The following is a 21941-nucleotide window of genomic DNA, read 5'->3' on the forward strand; positions in this document are numbered from 1 at the left end:
CCAATACATCTGTTAGTCTATAAGGTGCCACAGGACTCTTTGTTGCTGTCTACAATAAGAATTTTTAGCATTTCTCCCACTGATGCATTGGTGCTAGACTGGTTGTGGGAGAATTGCTGTAAATTTTCTATATAATCTGAAATCCAGATCCACCTGTACTAGCTGCTTAATAAAGATATGGAAATATATTAGGCCACAGAGTTTAGTGTCAAAGGGAAAAAATGGGAATACGCTGGAATTGTTTTTCAACTTCATTATGCCGAGTAATGGGGACTAATCAAGAGAAGCCAAAGTGCAAAATAAAGCAGATTGCACCTTTAGAGTGTCCGTTGTTGCATTGTTATTTCTATGAAATGTATACATTCAGTATTGTGATGTAAAGCCCTAACGGCTTCCATCCAGGTCAGTGATGTAAATTTATTGTGACATTAGCCTGAGAGGAAAAAGCTGAATACTTAAAAAACAAAAACCGAGCAACTGAAAAATAAAGCAGTATCTCTAAATTGTTAATTACCATAATTGTCCAAGGAAAGTTATAGGACTAAATGGTAATTAAAGCAGTTAATTACAGCATCTGTAATTAAGCTTAAAAAGCTTTAACATTTGAAAATTCTTAGGTAGAAGGTAATGAAACTTAGAATGGAACATGGCTGACAAGATGACAAAATCTGAAGTGGGTTTGTGAATTCAGGCAATTAAAATTGGCTCTTTCTGTATGCCCTTTTCAAAACTAATACTGTAGTTAAGGAGATCTTTATTTTTTGTTGTATATTTCCCCCTCGATTCTCAGTGTTTTTACAGCTTTTCCTCAGAATTGAGTTATTGTCTGACACAGCCTCCCTCTCATTCAGGCATCTAGAGTTTCTCAAGAAGCAAAATGTGTTGATTTCCTCAAGAGAAGGGCCTGTAAATTTTAAATAGAAAATATTATTTTTTACCTTCTGAGCAATAGTCATTATATGGAGCACAAAATACACAGCCAGATCATAAAACTTGTAGAGAAGTGCCACTGAGAGGAAACCGTAGCCAAGTTCCTCTTATGGAGTTTCCTTTTCTCTATTTCTAGTGGCACTACTCAGAGTGAGATATTACTCAATGTGTGTAAAGTAGCAGAATCTGGATAAGCATGTGCAAAAACTGGGTTAAGCTTGGTCTGAATATTGTAACAGAGAGACTTCCTGACATTTTTATATTTTATTTTTTAAGCTTAACTTTGCATCAGGAGCCTTCACAAGGCCGTTTTGAGGCCCAAATGGGACTTCATTGGTGCAGAGGCTTTGTACAAGACTATGGCACCATATAGCTGGATGGAAAATTAAGGCTCGTAATGGAATGGATCTTTCAAATATAGGAAGGTTTTGCTATAACTCAATACAGTAATATTACCCTCTTTTGATACTTTTAACGTAGCAGAAATTACTTTTCAAATAAAAAATTGAATACAAATTCCCTGAAAGTTAACTGATCATTTTGAATGGGATTTACCCCTGCATAGTGGGGCTGGTTGAAAATTTCCCATTTTTTTGACAAAATGATTTTTTTTTTAAACGGTGTCTGCTTTCCATGTTAAATTTAGATATTTTATCAAAAATGCCCCAAACCAAAAAAGTGTTTGGTCCAGATATGTAGGTTTATTTTGTATTTCACTGAAAAGTCAACATTTGCTGCAGAAGAGATTTGATAAAAACATTTTCCACAGAGGAAAAAAAATTGTTTTTTTCCATTCAGCTGTATGGTGCTGTGGTCTAGCACAAAGCCTTTGCACCACTGAAGTTTCGTTTGGGCCTCAAAATAGGGTCCTTGTGCTGGCCCTTCGAACAGGGATGAATCTCCCCCTTTTATGAAACTAAAGTGAGTTTGTTGCTTACAGGTGTATGTTAGTTTTTACTTCATTAGTAAGCATTATTTTTTTCTCTAGAATCCGCGAGGGTATGTTTGTTATTAATGCCTAAAAAATGTGTGTACAGCAAAAAGTTGTTAGCCTGGTTTTAGGCAAAAAGCAATGGGCCCCCTATTCCCCTGTCTTCCAAGTCATGGAGGGGAGCAAAGACGTGGAATCTGCCTAAAGGGAGGCAAAAGTAGTGGAGGGGGAATGGCTACAGACCACATTTTCCCCCACCTTTCTGTGACCCACAGGAGCCCATATAAGTCCCTCAGCATGGATGCCACAGGGATAGAAATCCATGGATGTGAGGATAATCTTTGGACAGAGAAATAAAGGTCAGGATAGTCATGCTATGCTACGTGCCCCTATGGAAACCCTGTGGAAATACATGTGAGAGATAATCCTGGCCAGCCCAGCTCTAGTTCCCTCAGAACTGGGTTGTAGAGAGCAGGCATAGGGATCAAAGCCAGTGTACTATATTGCTGAGGCTGTGAGTTACACAGAGCTCTCCTGCATTCCTGGACCCATGGGATTAGTTTTGAGTTCTCTGTGGATCTGGTGAAGCCTGCGGTTTCTGGCCAAACATTTTGCCATGAGAGGGGTCTTTTTTGGTAACTACAGTTTTAGTTTCACAAATTTTCCCAGCGCCTTCTCCCCCACGTTTTCCCAGGGTCAGGGAACATTTAGACCAGTGTCCTGTGTTATGAGAAAAGGTACTGGGAAACAGTACTTCAATATTTACAGTAACTCCACTAAACAATTGGTAGAATTGCCTCAAATCCCCTGAAGGTTGAATGAAAACATTTGACTTCCAGCTACTTGTCCTCTATAGTCTTTGGCTTGTAAAGATCAGAAGCTTGTCTGGCTTTGGGGAAAGATAATTTTTTTTTCCTTTTATGGAATCAGGACTTACTGTCAGGCTAATAGCTAATGATATGCAATGTAAAGTATTTGGTCTTCAGGTGGTAAAGGACAGAGGAGGTGGAGGTGGAGAAATCCATCCCAAGCCTTGTCTGCTCTTCAGTGCTATGGCCCCAGTTTTGGCTGCTATTCCACTCCTGCTATTCAAGTTGCACAAACTGTTGGTGACCATTGGATTAGCACAAATATTCCCATTGCAACATAGCACGCTGATTTGTGAAGTGCCAACAATGGGGGGGGTGCAGGCAGCTCTCTACACAACATGGTGAGTGTGCAGGTAACCATCTGCCTGCCGTTCTGTGCACAACCCTGTGTGTGACATTGGCAGTGCATAGAGCCTTGAACTGGTCCTCTGCACTGTAAGTGAAGTCTTCCCACAGAGAATTAAATGATGATGCCAAATAAAAGTTGGCTTATTGCTACCACTGCAGAACTTACCTCAGGTTGAGTTTGGAAACTGGGCCCAAATGTTTAGCATTTATTCAAAGGAGCTATGATGAATTATTCACCAGTAAAATAAGTTGCAGGACTTACACTACTTTCTCCGAGTGCTCATCACTCAGGCAAATATCACATTATAACAAGGAGGCAGATGTGTTCCAAAGGCTCAGATACAATACAGATGAGTCTGTTTGAATAATTGCTTTTTCTTATGGGTTTTGCCTAAAACTGCTCCTTTGGTTTCACAGATGTGTTTGACAGTTAGCTGTAGAGTAACATTATTAATAGCTTTGAAACTAAACTGAAGCAGGACTAATTTAGTAGGCTGAATTGCCTTAAGACCCAGTAAGAAAAATTAAGATGTGACACCAGGAGCATTGGTACTTTAAACAACAAAACAAAACAACTGATAGTTTGTAAATAAATAACCAGAGCCCAGTATGCCCTCATCTACATGGCTGCAACCCCCAGTGAGGCTCCTGGTTCGAAAAGGAGGTTTGTAAAGCTCTTTTATTGTTCTCATCAGTTTATCAACCACATATATAAATTAAAGGGCGGGTGAGGGACTGTTTCTCCACACATATTTCTGACTGCCCTTAAAGAGTCAGTAAAAAGGTACTTTAACTTCTCATTGCTCCCCACTTACCTTATTTTAAATCAGTTTACATTGATTATGTTTGTGTATTGCTTCAGAGAGTTAAACTATATTATAAAAGGCCAATCTGACCATAAAGGACCAACTTGGGCAAATCTGAACAAGTCAGTAAATGAGGAATTTTGGCTTGATCTAGTCACAGAACAAAAAAGCTGGGTTACAGGACGTGATTAATAAATGTTCAACCTGCTCAGTGTCAGTGCTGCATGCTGATGGGCACTCACAATATTTGAAGTGTTTGGAATGTTTCCATCTCTCTTCCAGATGCAAAGGCTGCCACAATCTGTCAGCCATGGACAGATGAGAGAGATAATTTGTTCCCCCATCCTTCCCCAAACTCTTTCTGTCCAAATCTAGGCTTCATAATAAAGATTGTCAAGTAAGGGAAGAGAATTGCTCAGACTCGACTCAATTTGAAACTTTGCTCCAGAGATACTGACTTACATCTCATGTCTTCACTCACACAGGCGTCAAGTACAACAGCTTTTTACTAGAAAAAGAATGAAATCCCTATCATGATTTTACACCACTGTCCAGTCACTGAGAAAACAGGCCCAACAATTCTAACCGTGTAATATAAAATATTACAGCAATTGGCAGGATACAAATTTGATAATTAATGCAACATGTATAAATGTACAGTATTAGAATCCAGCTGTGAGACCATGATCTCAAATACAAATCAACAGGGAGTATTCATTAGACCAGAAATCAGCACCAGCAGATTTCTGTAATACTGAAAGTATGCTCTTCTAGTTTAATGGAGGTACTGTGCAGAATAATATTTTGACTAATACCAAGTATATAGACAATACATCTTTCTCGATGAAAGAGTACCTGTAAAATTTACAATACAAATTCAAGGTATCGGTTTAAGGCTCTTTTTTTCTAGACTCCATCTCTACATTTATACAAAGCAGTAGTCTGCATTAGGAAGTGTTTGCCATCTGCTACCACACAGAGGTATCTAAGAACACAGTTTCTCCTTCTATTTAGACTAGGAAAACATTCTGTAAATGTGTGGTGTCTTTTGGCAAATGTTGACTTTTTTTGCTGGAGACCACTATGTTTCAATAATTACAGACTTGCATATGTGACCAAATATTTCAATCCTCTGTATAACAATATAGAGGACCAGATTTATAGGAAAGAGCAACACAAGGAATGTCACTTTACATACCATCCATTCCCCTCAGGTTGCACATTTTTGGGGGAAAGTTATCCTTTTTGATCTTCTGTTGCAGTGATTCCTATGCTGTGGTCTGTAGAACACTTACTGGTGGTCCACCAAGAGCTGGCTAGTCTCAATGTGCTGACTCTCTTCTTTGGCTCAAGCTCAGAAACAGAAAAGATGGAAAAGGGCAATGAAATGAATAGAATAAACAAATAGATTAACTTTAGTCAAAAAGGACAAAGCATTTATCACACTAAAGACAGCCAAAATACTTTCCTAATATTTTTCCAGTCTCAGTGCTGAAGTTGCCATGGGGACATTATATGATTGTGGATAGGGTAGGAATTGGTCCAGGTGATTGCAAATGGACATGGAGGTTGATCACGAGACACACTCATGATGATGTGGCTCAATCCCTGCTCTATTCCATGTTCCGCACAGAACACTCTATGCAACAGTATGGATGGAAGAGGGGAAATTTTCCCTTAACCTCAGAGAGGTTAGAATTAGCTATAGAGCTTGACAATTTTGTCAGAGAAATGCTTTTAAGACTCTGATTTTCCCCTACTTTGCATCTTCTGTAGACTTTTTCCATCTCTGTGAAGTGTATGTAAAATGCTGCTATTCTGATTTGCACATGTATAATTGTGTACACAAGGTGCAATGCAGTAATGAATAGGACCCCTAGCTACATTTTGTTTATGGAAACACTAGAAATAGCAGAGGCAGACATTTAGATTTGTGTATATGCAGACAGATATTTTTAAAGGAACCTAGTGAAGTTAGGCACCTGTTTTCCATGGGATTTCGATATGTAACTTCCTTAGGCTCCTTTGAAAATTCCAGCCTTAAATCACATCTGTATGGCTTAAGGACTAATGATCTAATGCACAGCAGTGATTTCTTCTCTTGAATAGTTAGTACAGCTTCTCAGTTTAGAACTGGGCAGAACCTCAGGTGAAAATCATCTTGAAGCTTTTTGGACAATTGTCATTTCTGAATTATCTGGTATGTTTAGCCAGATTTCATATATTCCTCTCATCATTGAATAGTTCCTGTTCTTGATCCTCTCTGACTTTCAGATTTCTGATAACTGAGGGGTGTTAGGCAACCTGGGATTTCTAAATAGGATCTTGAGCTACAAGAAATATAGCAGCTAAACATTCAGGACAATTCACCTTGGTCTGCCATAGAGGAAAGGGAGTAATGAGGGAGTGTCTACAGAAAAGAACAGAGGCCTTTTGCCTCATTCTTGTCGTACATTAAATATTTGAGAATTATGTCTGTCCTTTCCTCACTGCTACAAAGGCCAGGTGTTCGTAACCTAAAACATAATAGTATCTTGGAAAACTATGGCACATCTTAATTTCATGGGGGCACTCATTAATAAGTAATGTTTAAACAGGGTATCTTAAAAGAAGTCCCACCATATTGGGACTAGTCTACTATTCAGCAAAAAGTCAGAGGCAGTACCATACCAAAAGATATATAAATGTACTTACAGCAAACTCTGAAACATGTAGCAACTACTGGAGGAGAAACACATTGGCCGGTAAAATAAAGTTATATAAGGTATGCATATTAAGGGAGAAAATATGGCAGTATGATTTTACACAATTTTCCAGGTTTTAATATGTTTTATAAATACTAAGGAAGCTGGAGTAACTTGTGGATTTAAGCCAGCTTTTTCTTTTTCTTTTTATGATTACAAATAGAAGGTAGCATCAGAGGAAATAGAACTAATAAGTTAAAGCTAAACCATTATCTGGGATATATTCAGTGTAGCTCTGGGCTAGTTACCTTTGTGTCTTCTTCCCCCCCTCACCCCCCCCCCCCATGAATGCAGTGACATGGGAGCCATAAAGCTTTCAGCTATGATTCCATGAGTAATAAAGTATTTTAGTAAATTCAAAGTCAAATAGATTTTGAAGCTCTGATTTTGCTTCCTTTAGTATTTCATGTTGTGTGCAATTTTAGTACACTTCTAGTACACTTATTGTTAAACCACAAGCCCAACATTTGCAGTAGATATGGTGTATTACAAATACCTGGTTGAGAGTTTCTCACACTAGTTCCATTGTGGCTGCTTTTACCTCTGCAGAGAGTGAGGCTACTGCAAGTGATGAGCGCTGCAAGTGGGAATTGTCATGTTATATGTGCTTCCTCTGCCCAGGAACACTTGCTAATTTCATAAGGTTACTAATTAACAATGTTTCTTTTGCCTACTCATGCCTCTAACTTTTTATTTCCTTTTTTTTCAGGAAAAATAAGGGAATACCTTTAGATTGGATTTATGATTATTACACACCAGACTCCCCACAACTCTTGTTGTAGTTTTAGAATATTCTGTATGAGTTGTGGCTGTTTAGATAAGGATGTTTATTAGTTCAGAATAGCAGGTCAGGGTTGGATTGCACTGGCAAAACTGAGGAAGTTTCCCAGTGCTTGTTTTTACTGTGCCTGGCTCAGCTCAATGCCTTCGGCTCCTCACTTTATTGAGCGCTAATGTTGCCCAGTGTGCTACGTGGGTACGTTACAGACACCACATCGTTGTTTTTTGTTTTTATGAAGGATGAGGTCCTAGGAATGTTTTTATTTTTATGTGCTTGGGACAGTATTTCCCATAGCTCCTCTTCTGTATGCAGATCATCCGAGTGAAATCCTGGTCCTGTTGAAATCAGTGGCACTTCAATAGGTCCCTGATTTCACCCCAGGTGTGTAGTTCCTGCCCGTGATCTTAAATCAACAAGTTCCTGCCCTGGCTGAAATCCACAAGGTACCCCTCCCCACCCCATCTTCCCTAGTATTTGTAAACAAACATAGGAGGCCAGTGTGAGAGCTTTGTCAAAGGCCTGATCTCCCATCTCTTCCTCTCCCTATTGTAGAGAAGTTCTGTCAACTTCAAAGATCCACTTCTTCCGTCATTTGCTTGTGTAAATGATACTAGGATTCAGTCAACAGAAACTTTGCAACTTGTACAGAAATGAATTTTATTTTGATACTGAAACGATCTATCAAATCATTCACCAGCAGTTTGGTTCATTCAGTAGCTGCATTTAGCAAAATTTCTTCTAAGGATTTGCAAGAACCTTTTAAAGGGATGCTGTTAAATTAAAACTCACACATCTGCATGAAAAAATATTTAATTGCTAATTTTACAATATCTGTAAATGGAAATTCTCTTTTTTCGCCAGTTCATTTACTTTTTGCATATTTGTAGAACTAGTTTTGTTGTTTGCTCTATACAGTCAGGTAGGTCCCGATTTTACTGCAGCTCTTTGCACATGGACCCCTAAAAGAGAGCCCCATTGAAGGTCCATGTGGGCACATGAGTCCATTGCAGAGAGTTGCTTGTAGGATCAGGGCCTGTGTGAGTTTCCTCTGTTTTCATGGGGCTTTGCAGAGGGATTGGAGGGACACACACACACACACACACGACTGTATAACTACTGAAAGTGGCAGAGGCAGGTGTAGTAACTGAAACTACTTTTAACTTATTTTTTATACTGTTTGGATTATAAGAGGATATTTAATTGTCATTCAAGCATAATGTGCACATAAGACAATCTCCATATTTGCAAAGTAATTACAATAGACCAGATTATTGGAACATATTGATTATTTTAAGTGTACAGCTACATTTTGCAGCTATACACCAAAACTGCAGCTGCACCAGAAGACGTAATATTGCAAATGAACGATTTATAGTTTTATGCCTATAAAATTTTCATACCCTTAACATTCCAACTTATCTGCAGTACTGATAGTTACAAACCACTAGATTATTTACACATACAATTTTAACTTACTTGATAAACTTATACTTTTAATCAATATTTTTCTTAGCTAGAACAACAAACAAGCCTAAAGATATGTACAGAATGTCTACAGAATAGTGGGATAGCAGTTAGTGACTCATGCACCTGGAAGTAGAACATCAATCTTCTTCCACAACCACCTCCTCTGAGCACAAATTCCTCCCAAGATTAAATACCAAGGCATACTTCTATCAGCCCCTTCATAGGCATGGATTTCAGCAGACAGTCTGCCCCCTTTTGTTCATCAGATGTCAGTGAAGTGGTATAGCTCACTGTTCCTTATCTATGTATTTATGCTAGTAAAGCCCATAATTATTCAACAGCCTTGTTACTAACTATTTTTTTCCCCATGGGAATAATCTTTCTTATATTAATATTCCTGGATATATCCTGCCCTTTCTGAACATGCTTATTTTCTTGTCTCAAAACATGGCCATTCTCAATGCTACTGAAGTACTGGCTTCCTTCTACAGGCGTGTTTGCTGCAGTAATGCATTCTAATTTGGTCTGTATTGATCTTCATTTCTTCTGAACAAAATGGAAAAATGTTTATGAAAACTAATTTGCACTACAGTCATCTAATTATTAGGGCTTATATATACTAACGTAGCATGTCTATTAAGTTTAATGAGCATTACTCTATGTGCCCTTACCAAGGGGAATATAGACCCTAAATGCTTTCTCTAAGTTCCTCTTCATTAACCTCGATATTATACAATTATAGTTGTTGACCACTTTTCCCCTTCAAATACTTTTATTAACAGATTTTATACAACCAGCATTTTAGTGTTCTGTGCTTGGAAAACAGACTGATGTTCATTATGACAAAAATAATGTCTTTTTCCATTATAGGAGTACACAATAGATGTTTTCTTCCGTCAAAAATGGAAAGATGAGAGGTTAAAGTTTAAAGGCCCAATGAACATCCTTCGACTGAACAACTTAATGGCTAGCAAAATCTGGACCCCAGACACATTCTTTCACAATGGGAAGAAGTCAGTAGCTCATAACATGACAATGCCAAACAAACTACTACGAATCCAGGATGATGGAACTCTCTTGTATACCATGAGGTACATTTATTTACATGGCTTTTCTGAGGAATAATGCTTTATGCCTTACTCCAACTGGAGATATGGAGTCCATTTTCACAGTCAGTACAATTCATTAAATATGTTCAAAGAAAATCATATAAAAGTAAGTCAGAGGTTTCTGGAAATTGTTATACAATGGTTTTAAACTAACCAGTACAAGTAACAGCATTGCAATAGAATATGGAAATAGAAAATTACATATCATTTTCAGTCTCCAGGCTACTCTTTTGCTTCACTTATGGCCTCATGGATACAACTCTGGACTGGAACTCAGGAGACCTAGGTCATAGTCTCATTTCTATCACTGGCCTGCTGGGTGACCTTGGGCAAGTCACTTGCCCTCCCTGTATATCAGTTTCCCCAACTGTAAAATGGGGATAATGATACTAATCTCCTTTGTAAATTGCTCTGACATCTATGGATGAAAAACACTGTATAAGAGCTAGGTGTTAACAATTTACCAACTTCAATGACCAGCTGGATAGTACAGTGATTAAACTGGCACGTGATTTCTAGTAAACATCTTGTTACTATACAAATTGTTTGTGTGTAACTGACAGTGATTTGATGGAGTTAAATGATATTGGTCCATTGATCAGATTTAGTACCCAGATTATTGGCTAAGAGAAATGAGGAGGGAGAAAGATTGGCTTTCAAAGTCCTGCCAAACAATAACTCCAGGCAAAACTATATCTTAATTAATAACATTCTTTGTATCCTATTAAAACATTTTTTTTAATTTAATGTTTTATTTTTACATCCTAGGTATGATCAGTTTCTAAGAAAAATGCAAAGTCATCCTTAGGGAAAAAAATTTACCTAAAGAGTCAGTTTGGTTAGAAAATTAGTAAGAGCAAAACATAACCTTCTGTTAGAAAGTGTCTCAGTACGATGGGCAATTTGCTATTTACGTATTCTATTGCAATGCTCTTACTTTTACTGCTCAGTTTAAAATAGGATTGCCAGGTTTTCTACCAGAATGCCCAGTCGAAAAGGGACCCTGGCGGCTCCGGTCAGCACCTCCAACCAGGACATTAAAAGTCTGGTCGGTGATGCTGCGAGTCTAAGGTAGGCTATTTCCTACCTGGCATCGCGCTGTGTCCTGGAAGCAGCCAGCAGGTCCGGCTCCTAGGTGGTGGGGGGCCACAGGGCTCCTCACGCTGCCCCTTCCCCAAGCACCAGCTCCACACTCCCATTGGCTGGGAACCACAGCCAATGGGAGCTGTGGAGGTGGTGCCTCTGGGGAAAAAGCAGTGCGTGGAGCCCCCTGCCCCCCCACCACCGCCTAGGAGCTGGACCTGCTGGCCACTTCCAGGGCGCAGTGTAGAGCCAGGACAGGCAAAGAGCCTGCCTTAACCCCGTTGTGCCGCTGACCAGGAGCCGCCCAAGGTAAGCCCGTGCCCCAATCCTGAGCCCCAACCCCCTGCCCCAGCCCTGAGCCCCCCACCAAACCTGGAGCCCCCTCCTGCACTCCAAACCCTGCACCCCCCAGCCCAGACATATCCCCTCCTGCACCCCAACTCTCTGCCTCAATGCACAGCACCCTTCCGCACTCCAAATCCCTTGGCCCCATCCCCCAGCCTGGAGCCCCCTCCTGCACCCCAAACCCCTCATCCCTGATCCCAGTCCAGAGCCCACACCCACAGCCCGTACCCCCTCCCGCACCCCAACCCGGGGCCCCCTCCTGAACCCCTCATTTCTGGCCCCACCCTGGAGCCCGCACCCCCAGTTAGATCCCTCACTCCCTGTCCCAGCCCAGTGAAAGTGAGTGAGGGTGAGGGAGAGCGAGCCACCAAGGGAGAGGGAATGTAGTGAGCGGGGGGCGGGGCCTTGGGAAAGGGGTGGAGCAGAAGGTGGGGCTTCGATGAAGGGGCGGAGCTAGGGTGTTCAGTTTTGTGCAATTAGAAAGTTGGCAACCCTAGTTTAAAACCATTGTATAACAATTTCCAAAAACCTCTGACTTATTTTTTAAATGATTTTCTTTGAACAAATTTAATGAATTGTACTGATTGTGAAAGTGGACACCGTCTCCCCAGCTAGAGTAAGGCATAAATCATGAGCCACAAAGCAATCAGGCACTTTGCAGTCTTATAGCTCTGTCAGTGCACCTTAATCCTGATTTGCTGTACAGCTGCCAAGCAGTTACACTTCTGAGTCTTGATAAATAGACTGCTAATCATATTGAATTATGTGATGGTTTGAAGATGCATAGAAAAGTTTTCTAGGAACTAAATTGAGGCCATTACCATTTATAGTATTTTCACTTGTGATCAAATCAATATTTGAATCCATGTTTGTATTAACTGATTGAAATGTCAGCCATCCAGAAACTTGTCTTTAATCCTGTGCTGCAAATCAAAGAAAATGCCGTTTCCACCCAATTTGAAAAGATTAAAAAAAGAGGCAGCTAATGTAAACTGATAGATTATGCCAGATAAAATTAATCATGCAATTGTGTACGATTATAAATCGACTACTTAGAGGTACGTTGCTCTTGAAGCTGTGAAATTTATGTCTTAAATTACTTTAATTTTATAAATTCAGAACTGGCCATTGTACATGTATCAAATTACCGTATGATTAATATAAGCCTTCTGCTTAACTTCTAACTATGAATCTTGAGAAAATAAAGCTAAATGAAGCACTAAAGCTATGTAATGGAAAATAAGGTGCCTGCTTTAATATAGACAGTTTTGTTTTTCAGTCTGTGATTACTAGAATTTATTCTTTTCATGACTTACTGTACCTAGAGATGGTCTGTATTGGGGACCCTGTCCATTCATGCAATTCAGTGTTTAATCAAAACTAATCCAGATGAAAAATCTGAGAGAAATTATTTCAGATGTTTTAAGATTATGTTTATCCCTGAGTTTGATGTAAGCACGTTCGCTCCGGACATTCCATGTAGTTATTGTTAATGTTTTGGCATTAGTGTATGCACTGTACTAAGCTGAGGAATGAGAAGAGCCATTTTTTTTAAAATGAATGCATTTTTTTCACACTTTCCATTTAAGAAGTAAAAAAAAAAAAAAGGTTCAGAGGCTAGTGGAGCACATTCCTTAAGCAAATCAGCTATGCTTTATGTGCTTTTGTAACAAATTATTAGGAGCCATGCAACATGTGCCTCTGAATATTAGGAGAAGAAAATGACTATGCTGAACAACCCACAGTTATATAATTTATATTTTCATTTAAATGACCTTTTCTCATAGTTTTGAGGTCAGCTGTAAGTTTTTGATGTGATAAATCAATGTATTCTGAAGGACCACATAAAAGTGAAGAAGGAAGCGGTGATTTAAATTTTAATTAGTTTAATATAACACTGCAATTTCATCTCCTAAATCATCATGAACTCTGTTCATTTTTTGTAGAATTGATTTTCTTGTCTTGTTAACTGACTTAAACATGTAGTGTTCTTTTGCCTTTTAGGCTTACAGTCCAAGCTGAATGTCCAATGCACTTGGAGGACTTTCCTATGGATGCTCATTCATGCCCGTTGAAATTTGGCAGCTGTAAGTACATAGCTAGAAGTATAGCCGTTGGCTAATGAATATCTTGTGTGGTTCAACATCACTTTGTTTTACAAATTGTCATTGCCCAGGTTTCTGTAGGTACAGAAGGTTATATACTGTGTCATGTATTTTGACATGGTGAGATCTTTTTCAGTGTTCTATCCTGTAAGGCATTTGAAAAATTCCTGGACTCTGCTTTAACTAAAAATATTGTGGGGCTAATTTACTACTGCATTGTTCCAGTTTTATGCTAGTGTAACTCTGTTGTTTTCAGTAACACAGTGGTGAATCAAGACCTATGTGTATGGAATATAAATATTGTATTTATACAAAGTAAACTAAAGCTTTCTAAACAAAGATACGTATTTAAAAATATATCTCTGAAGTTTCTAAAGATTCTAACTGGCATAGTTTAGATTGCAGTGCATTTACTCTCTTAATGGTATGTGTTGTTTCATTCTTAGTCAGTGAAGGCTGCAGCAAATGACTTATTGAGATTAAAGTTACAGTGTACATTTTGTAGTTTAATATGTAGGGTCTGATCCTGATCTCACTTACACCACTTTTATACCAGCATAACTTCATAAACTTCAGTGGCATAACTCCTGTTATAAGTGAGATCAGAATCAGGCCCATGGTTTATAATAGCTGGGGATTTTTAAATATTGTATCTATTTCCTTGGTTTCTTGCCTTTATTTTCCTTTAAGAGATAGCAGCAGATTCACTGCTGAGCACAAAAGAGAAGGTGAATTTCAAGGGGTTGGTTACTGCTATCTGATTATCTGCTGATTTCAGACTGGCCTAATAGAGTACAAAGCAAGCAACCCCCACATTCCACCGGGTGGTAACTAAAGGGGTAATTTTGTTCATAAGCTGGGCATTGTCAGAGCCCTGTACACTCTGATGATGCCTCTGATGTGTATGGGGAAAAGACATAGGAATGGGCTGCACTAGGTCTATGCCCTCTGGGATCATCTCCATGTGCGGGGAATCCCCGGTTGCAGAGATACAGGTAGCTTTTATTCCTTTTTGCACTGAAATAGAAGGGGCTAGAGATTCTGGTCTGATTTTATTTAACTATAAATTTTTGCAAATGGGAGTTGTGCCTAGTGAAGACTGAGTAGGGTCGACTCTTACAAGCCTACTTTGAATACATATCAAATTTCTTTCTCATGGAAGTAACCTTTTGCTTTATATTCTAATTTAGCTATGTGTTACCAAAACTACGTAACACAACAACATAATACCAGAAGTGTTACATAAAATCAACTAAAAAATAATAGTATATGGGTCTTGCAGCCAGTATTGTCTGTGTGCAGAGAGAGCGCCCAGGATTTTAGGTACAAATAAATGCATATTTGCCATGTGTAGTAGTAAAATAACAAGTTTTATATAGCAATGAACTGGTCTGAAGACAAAGTATTATGAAAGGCTGAATTCCAAAGGGAAAGTATAAAACTAGAGGTAATCCCAAAACATGAAACAAACCCATTGAAATATATACTTGGACAAAGCTATCATTGTATAGCAGTACTTCATTTGTACACAGAAGTTTGAAACATATCTGTCTGGAATTGAATATGTTAGACTGAGTGAGTTTCTTCTGCTTTTTGGTAACTGATTTGTTCTGTGTCTGACAGTGCTAGTGCTTATTTTGTTTATTTGGCATCCTCCCAAGCTTCAGGTTCTGTAGGAAAAGGAAGAATTGAAGCCTGTTCACAATATTTTCTCTTTTGAAAAGCTGACTCTTTTCCTGCACATTGCAGGTCCCAGTGCTAAAGAGCTGCTGGAGTTCTCACACATCTTTGCATATGCCCACTTTCCGTCTCTCTCACTTGTTCTTACTCCTACTTTTTTCATTGTTTAATTTCTCTAAGTTAAAATCATTTCTAGAGTCCCATGTATATTTCTGTTTTTAATGAGGGAGAGAAAACAAGGAAAAAACTATGAATAATTATAAAAATAAAGCTGAGCGCCTGAGGGACTGTGTGAGGGACACGTATGAGGACAAATCTTCAGCTGGTGTAAATCAGCATAGCTCCATTGAACTCAATGCCCAACATTACTGTCTGGAATTTCTGTATGAGGAAAGAGCTTAAGAGAGTCTGGCTATGCCAACTAGGGTTTTTGGGCGTGTGAACAAATTGTCATGAGGGTACTGACGAGCCTAAAAAAATCAGAATGGACACTTAAGATATGTCTACACTACAGTAAAAGGCCAGTGACTGGCCTGGGTCAGCTGACTCGGGCTGCGGGACTATAACATTGTAGTGTAGACACTGGGCTTAGGCTGGAGCCTGGGCTCTGGTACCCTTCCCTCTTGCAGGGTCTCGGAGCCTGATCTCCAGCCTGAGTCCAAATGGCTACACTGCAATTTTATAACCCCGCAGCCCAAGCAAGCCCGAGTTAGCTGACTAGGGCTAGCTGCAGCTGTGCCGCAGGTCTTTTATTGCAGTGTAAACATGCATCCTCTGTCTGTCACTAAGGAGGATCATCAACCAGCAAGACTGTCGCAATCTCTCTGCCATACCCAGGACAAAAGCCAAAGTGAAAGAATCAGAGAAATCACAGGATAACAGATGATATCAGAATTGCCTTACTTCATGCTTCTCAATAACCTAACCCTAAATGGGAAGGTTAGGGACAAGGCTGTAATGATGATTTGTCAGGCAAGAGACTTCCAGCTGCATATATGTAGGAAGCTGGCAACACACTATCCTGCAGGGAAGTGTTAACAGTCTCTGCAGTTTTGGTCTCTGCTAGATTTTATTAGCCATGTTGGATATGGCTGGTTGCATGAAGAAGCTCCTCCATGACCTCTAGAGCTTTCTCAAATGAAAATGACTGAAACTCAGCTAGGTGATATGTTAAAATAACAGGAGTACTTGTGGCACCTTGTTGTATTTCTTTCTCCACCTGCACTATAGCCACAGCATAGGACTTAAATTTACTTATCGCTATCAGACTCGGAACATGATTTCTTCCATCAATGCTTTCGCCTCCTCTCTTCACGCCCCATTTGCCGATTGGGGATATCAGACTGGAAAAGTGTGTTCCTTTCTTTTACAAAATAAACGTAAGGGACAGGATTATATTATTTCTTGAATTTTATTCCCCTTGGTGTTTTTATTTGGATTACATGGACAATTTTTCTGAATCACTTTTTAAGTGTTGTGTACAGCTTCTATTATTGCAATGGAAATATCTTTCCCATCTCATGGCCTTTGTTCTGCACAAATCTCCCTCCTACTGTTTCCTTTGTACCTTTCTCCCACTCTGCTCTTTATGTCTTGCTCCATGCTGCACCCCAGGCTTGAAACACTCTCCTACTTCTTGTGTAATAAACAGCCCCAAGCATCCCATGCAGCAAGTGTTAAGCCAGTATCCTAACAACACATAGAAAAACACACTCACACTCTGTATGACCGCATCCACCTTTAAGGGAAGCTAGAAGTGCTGAACATACTCAGTGTTTTTCTGTCTCCCAGTCACTGAAGATGCATTAATGCTGGCAGTTTTAGTTCCTTCTATTTTTAGTTTATGTTGGCAGTGCTATTAGTTTTACAATAAAAATCCTGTGGGAGGGTTGGGGCTCCCCTGAGCCCCCACCAGACCCCAATTTAAGTTGTTTATAATGTCCTTCCCCTCTTTGCAGCTCATGAGGGGTTCTCCAAATAAAATTGAACAAACAAAAGAGAGGTCCTTTTCTCTCTCTTTCCCTTGAGCGAGAGGGGAATCAGAGGAAAAGAAAAGAAAGGCAAAGGTGGTCTGTCTCTTAGGTAGTCTTTTGGGGTCATCCCTTTGGGGTTTGGCTTATCAGCTGGTATAGTGTCTTTAATTAGGGTCTACATCCAGCTTCTTCTCTTGGGGTACCCTGCTTTTGAACTTTCCATGTAGTTTCAAGGGCAGTGAGGCCTATGACTGTCTCCCTCTTGGTTGATCTGTCCCTGTGATCAGCAGTCTATGAGATGTAGCAATCTTTCTGTTCACAACCCCTTCCTATGGTAGTGTTCCTTTTTTAAGCTTCCCCGCTCCAGGCAGAGTAAGCCTTACAAGTGTGCCTGGTTGGTGCTGAATGAGCCCAGAATAGCTCATTAGTCTCCTCTCTACAGGAGTGAGGGTGGGCCCCTTCATAGTGCTCCTTGGCAAAGTGGGTATTTTCTCTTTTGCTATCCTCTGGAGTGTACTATGTGAGCAGCTCCAACAGTCTGTGTGTCCCGCTCCTTTCAGAGGGGCCAGGTTATGGAGTGAAATTTAAGGGGGAAAAACAGGCCCAGAGACAGCAGGGCACAGACGCTCTTGGGTCTGCCTAACACTGCAACACCATATTTAGATATGAACATCAAACGAGCAGGAAAAGCTTGTGGCTCATTTCAGACTCCATAGATGAGCAGAAACAAATTTCCAGAAAGTTAATCTGTCCTACATATAACAAATCATTGACACAGCACCCTCTCCAATTCAGATTTTAGGGCACATTTAATAAGTAATCTCCAATGAATATTTTAACAGTTTATAAATAGATTTTGCTTGTAACTCAACAGCAATGATGTTCAATTAGTTATATCAATGAAAATTAACAATATGTAGTCCTGTGCTGCATGTATACTGTGAGGCTTGCATACTTACATATTCTCAAGCAATTTAAATATTATTTTGCCCTGTCAGTCGTAGACTATAATGACGGTTTTAGGAAAATAATTAAGTAGTTCTAATTATTTATGCCCTGAAGTTGCAAATCATGGACACTTTTTGTTCTAAAATGCTGACAAAATATTTTCTTAATATTTCCCATAGATGCATACACAACTTCAGAAGTGACCTACATTTGGACTTACAATGCATCTGATTCCGTACAGGTTGCACCGGATGGCTCTAGATTGAATCAGTATGATTTGCTAGGCCAAACAGTTGGAAAGGAGACTGTTAAATCGAGTACAGGTTAGTAAAATACATTGGAAGAAAAGGATAGTTGCTTTATAATAATAAGCATAAGATGCTGGTGGTATTATGTCATTCGGCTGCCAAAACCAGTATTGGCAGTAATAAGATTACTCCATTTCAGTAATATTGTATACTATGAGCAGCCTGTAAGAACAATTTGCTAATTCCTTGAAGCTTAATGAAATAGCAAGTGTCAGTGGAGGTAACAACTCCCTATCGCTGTTTCCACAGGGCTCCCGTGAAACCTAATATCAAGGGTTTTTATGAATCTTTGTAACCCAAACCTTGGTTAAGGTGAAAGATGGGAAGTGCCATTTTTAGTCTACTACTTTCATGATGTGATTAGATTTTTTTTTCTCCTGGACAATGGATTATTAGCATTTCCTATTGGTATATCCCACAGGCTCATACATATAGTGGACCCTTGCAGCTGCATGGAGCCCTGTTGACTTAAGTGGGACTTTGTATGTCCACCAGTGTCTGCCCATGCATATGAACATGCAAGATTGAAGTCTAACATCTTTGTCATGGCACACAGTTTTTTCCTTGTAAATATAAAAATTCACTTCTAGAATATATTGTCCAGGACAAATATTGGATCCAAGTTTGCGCTCATTGAAGCCCATGACTACACTTTCCTTGAGTTCAGTGATAGTAGGATACAGCCCACAGAGTCAAAGTCAAAAAGTTCATTTACATTCAGTAGGATTTTTCTGCCTAAATAGTTTTGTAGACTGCATCTACAGACCATTTGTTTCACATATATGTACCATGCTACCTTTAATTGCCAGGAAAGTGAATTGTCTATAGAGGCTAATAGTTCATTTTATAGGATTTTTTGTTTGTTTCTCTTTCACATACTAGGTGAATATACAGTAATGACAGCTCATTTTCACTTAAAGAGAAAAATTGGTTATTTTGTGATTCAGACTTACCTCCCCTGCATCATGACAGTCATTCTCTCTCAAGTGTCGTTCTGGCTGAACAGAGAATCTGTACCTGCAAGAACAGTCTTTGGTGAGTATTCTGAGGAACACCTGGCATGTGCATTAGGCAACATCTGCAGCGGTCAGTAAGATTTCTGAAACCAGCTGAAGCCCATTTAGTTCTTTTTATAGGGTGGCTTGCCCTGTATGGGGTGGAGGGCCTGGGGATAGCCAGCCATGCTTACTGAAAGAGTGGAATCAGATGATTCCCCTATAAAAAGCACTCCGAAGAGGCAAGCATGTGTGCGTGCTTAGGGAGAACAGAGACTTTCGGGAGCGAGCAGAGTCTTGGGATTTGGGACTAAGACTCTAGCTAGGATGGGCTGGGAGCAGCCTGCTGAGGCAGGGGAGACCCTGAGAAAACTTGTTTGTTGGACTTTGTTTTATTTTGAGTTTACTTTCTGTGCATAAACCCAGAGCCCAAGGAGGATTCTTTTGACCACAGAAGAAGTCTGTGCAAGGGGCCTGGAAGAGGAGGGAGCAGAGGTGGGGTTCCACAGATTGACCTCTGGCTGTGAGGGGGGCTCAGGAGGCAGAGAAACTTGTTAGAAAGATCCTTTCTGATTCAAGTTCATTATAGAAAGTGACAAAGTGCTGTTGTTTGTAGTCCATAGAACCTTCAGGTGCAGGCTACAGATCTTCTGACAGTTTTTCAGGAGAATTAGCATATGAAAGTGGCATACAGATATTTCCTTGACTTTTTTTTAAAGGGAACAGTTTGCATATAAAGTAATAAGGTTCTAATCTTGAATGTTTTCAAGTTAAATGTTGTATTTATATTGAGGTTTGGCTCTGAAATATTTCATCTATACTATCAATAAGTGTTAGTGTGGTGTAGGTTTATATATACGTCTAGCTCTATTTATAAACTAAGCAGAATGGAAGTCCCACATCATTTCAAAATATTGCAGTGTGCAAACTGCAGTTCTTTTTCTAGTGAACATGTGCTTCTGGGCCAACTCCGTTACAGTAGTATCTAAGTGCCTCACAATTTCGAATGTATTTATCTGCACCCCTGTGAGGTAGAGAAGGACTATTATCTCCATTCTACAGATAGGGAACTGAGGCACAGAGAGACTACATGACTTAGAGTCATAGAAATGTGGGGCTGGAAGGGATCTTGAGATCATCTAGTCCAGCCCCGTGCTGAGACAAGACCGAGCATACCTAGACCATCCCAGAATGGTGTTTGTCTAACCTGTTCTTAAAAAACTTCCAGTGATGAGTATTCTATTATTTCCCTGGGAAGCCTATTCCAGTACTTATCTATTCTTATAGTTAGGGTATGTCTACACTACGAAATTAGGTCGAATTTATAGAAGTCGGTTGTTTAGAAATCGTTTTTATAAGGTCGATTGTGTGTGTCCCCACACAAAATGCTCTAAGTGCATTAAGTCGGCGACCGCGTCCACAGTACCAAGGCTAGCGTCGACTTCTGGAGCGTTGCACTGTGGTAGCTATCCCACAGTTCCCGCAGTCTCTGCCACCCATTGGAATTCTGGGTTGAGATCCCAATGCCTGATGGGGCAAAAACAATGTCATGGGTGATTCATCAGGCCCCACCCTCCCTCCCTCCCTGCCGTGAAAGCAATGGCAGACAATCGTTTCGCGCCTTTTTTCAGCCCAGATGCCATAGCACTGGGATCATGGAGCCCGCTCAGATCACCGCGGCAATTATGAGCACTTTAAACACCACGCACATTATCCTGGAGTATATGCAGGACCAGAACCTGCCAAGGCAAAACCAGGCGAGGAGGCGATGGCAGCGTGGCGACGAGAGTGATGAGGAAATAGACATGGACATAGACCTCTCACAAAGTACAGGCCCCAGCAATGTGCAAATCATGGTGTTAATGATGCAGGTTCATGCCGTGGAATGCCGATTCTGGGCCAGGGAAACAAGCACAGACTGGTGGGACCGTATAGTGTTGCAGGTGTGGGACGATTCCCAGTGGCTGCGAAACTTTTGCATGCATAAGGGCACTTTCATGGAACTTTGTGAGTTGCTTTCCCCTGCCCTGAAGCACCAGAATGCCAAGATGAGAGCAACCCTCACAGTTGAGAAGCGAGTGGTGATAGCCCTGTAGAAGCTTGCAATGCCAGACAGCTACCGGCCAGTCGGGAATCCATTTGGAGTGGGTAAATCTACTGTGGGGGCTGCTGTGATCCAAGTAGCCAACGCAATCAAAGAGCTGCTGGTATCAAGGGTAGTGACTCTGGGAAACGTGCAGGTCATAGTGGATGGCTTTGCTGCAATGGGATTCCCTAACTGTGGTGGGGCGATAGACGGAACCCATATCCCTATCTTGTCACCGGAGCACCAAGCCAGCGAGTACATAAACCGCAAGGGGTACTTTTCAATGCTGCTGCAAGCACTGTTGGATCACAAGGGACGTTTCACTAACATCAATGTGAGATGGCCGGGAAAGACATGATGCTCGTGTCTTCAGGAACTCTGGTCTGTTTCAAAAGCTGCAGGAAGGGACTTTCTTCCCAGACCAGAAAATAAC

At 40.3% G+C, this 21941-nt stretch overlaps 1 protein-coding gene across 1 annotated transcript in view; it reads left to right on the plus strand.

Moving 5' to 3' along the window:
• GABRA2 (gamma-aminobutyric acid type A receptor alpha2 subunit) overlaps nt 1-21941 on the plus strand; it is a 76789-nt gene that overhangs the window by 35060 nt on the left and 19788 nt on the right. The window contains exons 5-8 of the mRNA XM_024211685.1: nt 9747-9967; nt 13418-13500; nt 18299-18442; nt 19310-19462. Coding sequence (XP_024067453.1) covers nt 9747-9967; nt 13418-13500; nt 18299-18442; nt 19310-19462 — 601 coding nt within the window. The remainder of the gene's footprint in view (nt 1-9746; nt 9968-13417; nt 13501-18298; nt 18443-19309; nt 19463-21941) is intronic.

This window comes from Terrapene carolina, unplaced genomic scaffold (genome assembly GCF_002925995.2).
Source record: "Terrapene carolina triunguis isolate 2854851 unplaced genomic scaffold, T_m_triunguis-2.0 Scaffold66, whole genome shotgun sequence".
NCBI lineage: Eukaryota > Metazoa > Chordata > Testudines > Emydidae > Terrapene > Terrapene triunguis.